General features: G+C 33.3%; 1 protein-coding gene across 1 annotated transcript; it reads right to left on the bottom strand.

Annotated features, from left to right (window-relative positions):
• Positions 1–3,159: 3,159 nt before the first annotated feature.
• Positions 3,160–4,379, bottom strand: LOC113402643 (uncharacterized). The gene is made up of 3 exons (XM_026642943.2): positions 3,918–4,379; positions 3,647–3,835; positions 3,160–3,571 (listed from the first exon to the last, which is right to left on the bottom strand). Exons 1-3 carry the CDS (start codon positions 4,312–4,314, stop codon positions 3,282–3,284), a joined length of 876 nt encoding a protein of 291 aa, XP_026498728.2. The 5' UTR covers positions 4,315–4,379; the 3' UTR covers positions 3,160–3,281.
• Between the last annotated feature and the right edge of the window lie 1,081 nt (positions 4,380–5,460).

Below are 5,460 nucleotides of genomic sequence, written 5' to 3'. Positions count from 1 at the left end.
TACAGTGCGATTCTGTAAGAATTCACTTCGTATCTCACTCGTGAAATGTTGACAAATGACTTGCGGTGATACGCCATTTCGATACGTGTCTTATAAAATTTATAATTATTACATTCAACACTGATGTCACATATCACATAGGTACTGACATTTCACTCGTGTTTTGCGGTGATTTTCGAGTTTACTTTTACAGAATAACTTTACTACTAACTTTCTACTAGCGGGTCGGAGAGTACTGACTATATCTTTAGTCAGTCCAAGGCCAGATTTCAAGGTCTGAGGAACCTGAGGCAACAACAGTGTGGAGGAGTCTAATTTAATTCCAGAAGTCAAAATTGCAGTCTTTGTGCCTCTCTTATGAAACACCGGGGCTGCAAACCCCGATCCCTTAAAACTGGCCTTGACAATAACTATGTTAATAGAACTGAACTTAGACAAGCTTATCCACATAATTTTCCATCATTTGGTGTTTTTCATTTGAAATAAAAATATCTCCATTTCACACCTTCGAGTACAAACATTTGTTATAATTTGTGGACCTTTAAATAATATATAAAAATATGTATGTAATAATTAAGCTTGAGGAATTGCACAAAATATGTTGCGTATAATCTAGTGTTCTGTGCGAGGTCCATTGTAGATTTGTTTTTATTATCATAGATATAGTATAGTAATAATAAATATTATATAAAGTTTATTATAGAGAAAAACTATGTAAACAGATAATTATTCGTAGGCATTTAATGCATTTATATAATATCAAATGAAGGCGCATACATTAGTCGAATTATTTAAAGATCGCGTTAAACTAAAAGTTATTCTGTATATTTATAAGCTAGTTTAGTGTTCTAAGTTTACAAAATAGTGTTTCACAAATATTTTGTTGTTAAATAAGATTTCGTATATCATTCGATGAAAAATCAATTTTTTGTACTCGATAAATCACACGGAACACGATTGTTTTTCGTCTAAAAATAATAGGTTTGTAAGGCAGACAGAGTTACCAAATGATCATAGTCACATTTTAGTCCTTAAAAAACGGTTCAAATTTTACATTGCCTGAACGCCTTTGATCAAAGAGTACACAATCACTACGATATACCCCTGTCTCTGATGATATCGTAAATGAGCTTAGCTATTGCTTGGAACGTTGCCTTTAAATAAGGCTTCAAACACATAATAACCGACTAATGTGTGCGTTGGTTTTTATGATGCACTTTATTAACTTTTAGAATAATGTAAGGAAAACTGTTGTAAATGTATCGAGTTTGATATTTGCAGAATATTTGATTTTTTGTAGTTTTCTACATATTTATGTTACAATTTAATTGCATTTTTAATTATTTAATTTTAATGACTTTATATGGATATAATATTTTTTTTGACAAAATGCGGTGTTAATATTTTATTATTTAATGTGTTTTTTTTTCAGATATATAGTTGTATGTAGAGACGAAATGTTGTGACAATAATAGTAAACCGTACCATACATCCAATGTTTGTAATATTTTTTCACTTTTTCACAGTGTAAAGGTTTGTAACACGACTAAGTAAAGTCAATCTTTTCCCGTTCTTCTGATTCATACTATTCAAATACAAAATATAAATAAACGAATATTAAAAAAAATGTCTTTATTTTTTAGTCCTTACTTGTTAATGCCATCTAATTTGTATATTTATGTAAAAATGACAATGTAAAAATCGTTAGCAAACTTAATAAATAAATAAATACTTTACAGTTATAAGTTCAATTACAAAATTTTACAAGCTTTTTATTCAGTTCGCGTTTTGTATGTACATATGTATGTTGATGTTTAGTAAGCTAAAATCTTGCAAGTAAAATATTAACTCGACTTTAATATACATGATACACAGTATAAGGATATGCAAAACAGCAGATTAGTCTAAGTACATAAGTGAAACTGGATCTAAAACTGTATAGAACTTAGAAACAACATTAGAACAAACATCAGTTATAGTACTTTTATTTAAAAAAATGTAAATTACTAGTTCTAAATCACTAGATATTTGTAAGGGACATCTCACCTCTAAACCACCCTGAGATAGCATATTTTAATAGCCTTGTTTATGATTTGATCTCGTTAGTATGCCACTGTAAAACTAGCTAGATATAGAATAGAGTACTATTCCAATCATAAGAGGAAAAAAAGCCAAATAAACAACATTTGACAGCAAATTGACGCGATTGGTTGAGGGCTTGATTAATCTAAGATATTCACTATGCTATTTGCGAAAAAATGGCCTTTTGAACGTCGACGTAATTGTTATCGGAATTTTGGAAGTAATATTATAATGGAAGTAAGTAGTTAAGTCTAAATGTAATGGTGTTGTATTATAAATAAAGATATATTATTCATAAACTCTTATTAGTGGACAATATCGTTGAGTTATTAGCAAATTCACATGAAATACGTAAACCTTAGGTTTGTTCTTCTCCTATCTTATTCCTATTTCCATTGGAATAAGAAATAGCTAGGACATATTATATTCCAAGGCACGCGACACACCTCCAACGTCCAGGCCCAGGCTGCTATATTGGACCTATAACTTACCGTTAAAAAGTAGAACCGTGTCACCTGTGAAAGTGATGACTGCCTCGTCGATTTATTTTATTTTTATATATTATATTAATATTTATAATTTACATCGGTGAAAGCATTTCAGGACAAGCACCACTTTTAGTAATGAAGCACACGAAGAAGAAGAGAACATTTTTTTCGACATGGAATTTGATTTTTAATTAAAATAGTAGATAAATTTGGGATAATAGGTATAAAAGAAATGTTTTTTCGAAAACCGATCGCTTTGTTTATATTTAAGACTTCTAGACTAATATTATAAATGCAAAAGTAACTCTGTCTGTTACCTCTTCACGATCAAGTTGCTGAACCGATTTAGATCAAATTTGATATGGATATAGCTTAAAATAAACGCTACCTGGGCTTTTTTAATTCAACCCGAGTCGGTAAAACGGGGTGACAGTTTGTGTACTAAGATAAAATTACAGTAAAGTCTCAATTTCAGCTAGTATTTAATATATTTGAAGCAACTCGTACTAGTCGGAAGCTTAGTAGTTAACAGAAGAAATATTTCTAGATATGAGGTGGTTTTCTTAAGGTAGGTAAAAAAACGCACATAAAAACAACAGTCCATTTATTGTGTTATAAATAAGGTAATAAATATTGTCAATAAATAAACTACCTAAGCTATCCGTTTCGTTCGTGAAGGCGTAACATATTTACAATGTGAGGTAATTAGGTTCAGTAGGTGGATGATGACGCTGATGAAGATGATGAGATTGACGCTACACTAGAGTAGCTTGGTGACTGGTTTGAGGACGATGAAGCACTCGAATCACCAGGGTAATATGAACTGTACGCAAGCTGGGTGGGGTCCCATACTCTTGCGTAAGGGCCTGAGCTGGCTGGCTCCCATTGCGGGCTGTAGGAGTCTTGAGGAGCGGCTGGAGTTGATGGAGTTCCATACTGAGAGGCGGGCGGTCCGTACTGAGGTGCTGGCGCTTCTGTTGGTGTCATCATCATTGGCATAGCTGCAAAAAAAAAAAAAAATTTTTTTGTGACAAATTTATGAGTCAGAATGCTTAACCTTATAAACGTTTCTTTACCTCCTTTCTTCATCACCAAATTGTAGACTAAGAATCCAACGACAAGCGTGATAGCCAGCTTACTGAGAATAAGTGCTTTGATAGCCTTAATGCCAATGATGGAAACCAGAATTGGCATCAGCGCTTTCATCTTCAGCTTTAGAAGAAGAAGAACTGGCAGCAAAAGTTTCTTCTTGAGGATGCCACGAGCTGGAAAATATGTTTTAAATTGAATTTAATTAATATAAGTCTATTTTAAAAACTTAGGTTAAGCTTAAACTTCAAATACTACCTTCACCGTTTTCAGCGTCTGTTTCAGGAAAATCAACATCGAATCCTCTGTCTGCACGGTAGGACACCTCTGCGTTTTGGAAGATGAACTCAGGCAATTGGAACCTGATTTCATTGTTGTTCAGGATCCTTCCAACGCGGTCGAAGATCACTTTGTCGATGTTCTTGTCATCAAATGCCCTCGCAGACTCCGAGGTAACACCAAGCTTGGTGTCTAAGAATGAGAGGACTTTCACTTTAAGGCATGACATCGGAGATTCGGTATCAAAACAATCACTAATCACACTGCTCAAGAGATCATCACTTGTTTGCAAACGAGAGGTATCGATTTCATTGTCCTGAATAGCATAACTGTGTACTAAGGCTGCTGAAGCCAACAAAACGTAAAGACACTTCATTATTGCGTTTTTCACTTTGTCATTAGATTTTAGTAATTAGACGTACGGCCCAGCCAGTTAATGGAACAACAATGATTTAATTTTTCAATGGGCTTGGTTTTTATATGTGATCCTTTGGGCGGCAAGGCACGCGGCGTGAACCCGTGCTCGGAATACCAATTGCTTTCATACTTGGCAAACTATTTAATTTCATTTAAGAAAGTCCTGGTGGTGAGAGTGAGTGCAGTTTTATTGATAACATCATACCATCATATTTTAATACTTACTTCTAATTAGGCTTCCACAAATGAAAAACATTATTTTTAATATTTGATCAAGTGTTTTTATCGGGATTGTTAAATGCGATTCTTAATAGTTCTGGATGAATCTAATTGATAAATAAAAATTTGTGACAACAGTTCATCTTTCCAAATACGTTGTAATTAGTTAAATAACAGCTAAAAAGAAAGAATTGTGTCACAGCTGAAGTCGCAACGTATTTGTTAGTCAATAAATCACTGCATCGGTATTCGTAAGAGTGAAGATCTCACCGTCTGTCAGTACATACCAATTAATCATTTCATTCGTTACAACAAAACACTGGTCATTCAAATTCACGACCCAAGTTTTATATAATCTATTATTTCGGAATTACGTTGTTACCGTTAAATGTTACGTGCACTGGCTGCGTTTGATGTTTCCGCAAGCGGTGCTCGCAATATAGCATGTGGATCGTATATTTTTATATCTTTAAGAGGTAATCAAGTGATAATTATCAAACTTTTAAATACAAAACATTTTTAACACATAACATTAACAGCCTGTAAATTTCCCAATGCTGTTCTAAGGCCTCTCTTTAAGGAGAAGGTTTGCATATGCCACCACGCTCCTCCAATGCAGCTTGTAACAGAATTTCGTTGAAATTAGACAAATGCAGGTTTCCTCACGATGTTTTCCTTCACCGCCGAGCAAGAGATGAATATTAAACACAAATAAACTTTACACAAACTTTTAAATATATTTATTATTATTTGCACTAATACACGAGGAGACGTATTTTTGTAATCTCTTACTGAAAAAACTGTTTAGTAAATATACTATAAAGATACTACTTGAAGTTTCAGTGCGATTCGGCGAAGGTAATAAGTATTTAAAATCATTATGTAA

Source organism: Vanessa tameamea, chromosome 24, assembly GCF_037043105.1.
Source record: "Vanessa tameamea isolate UH-Manoa-2023 chromosome 24, ilVanTame1 primary haplotype, whole genome shotgun sequence".
Classification (NCBI taxonomy): domain Eukaryota; kingdom Metazoa; phylum Arthropoda; class Insecta; order Lepidoptera; family Nymphalidae; genus Vanessa; species Vanessa tameamea.
Note: the sequence above shows the minus strand (reverse complement) of the source record. Positions and strands in the feature narration are given on the sequence as shown.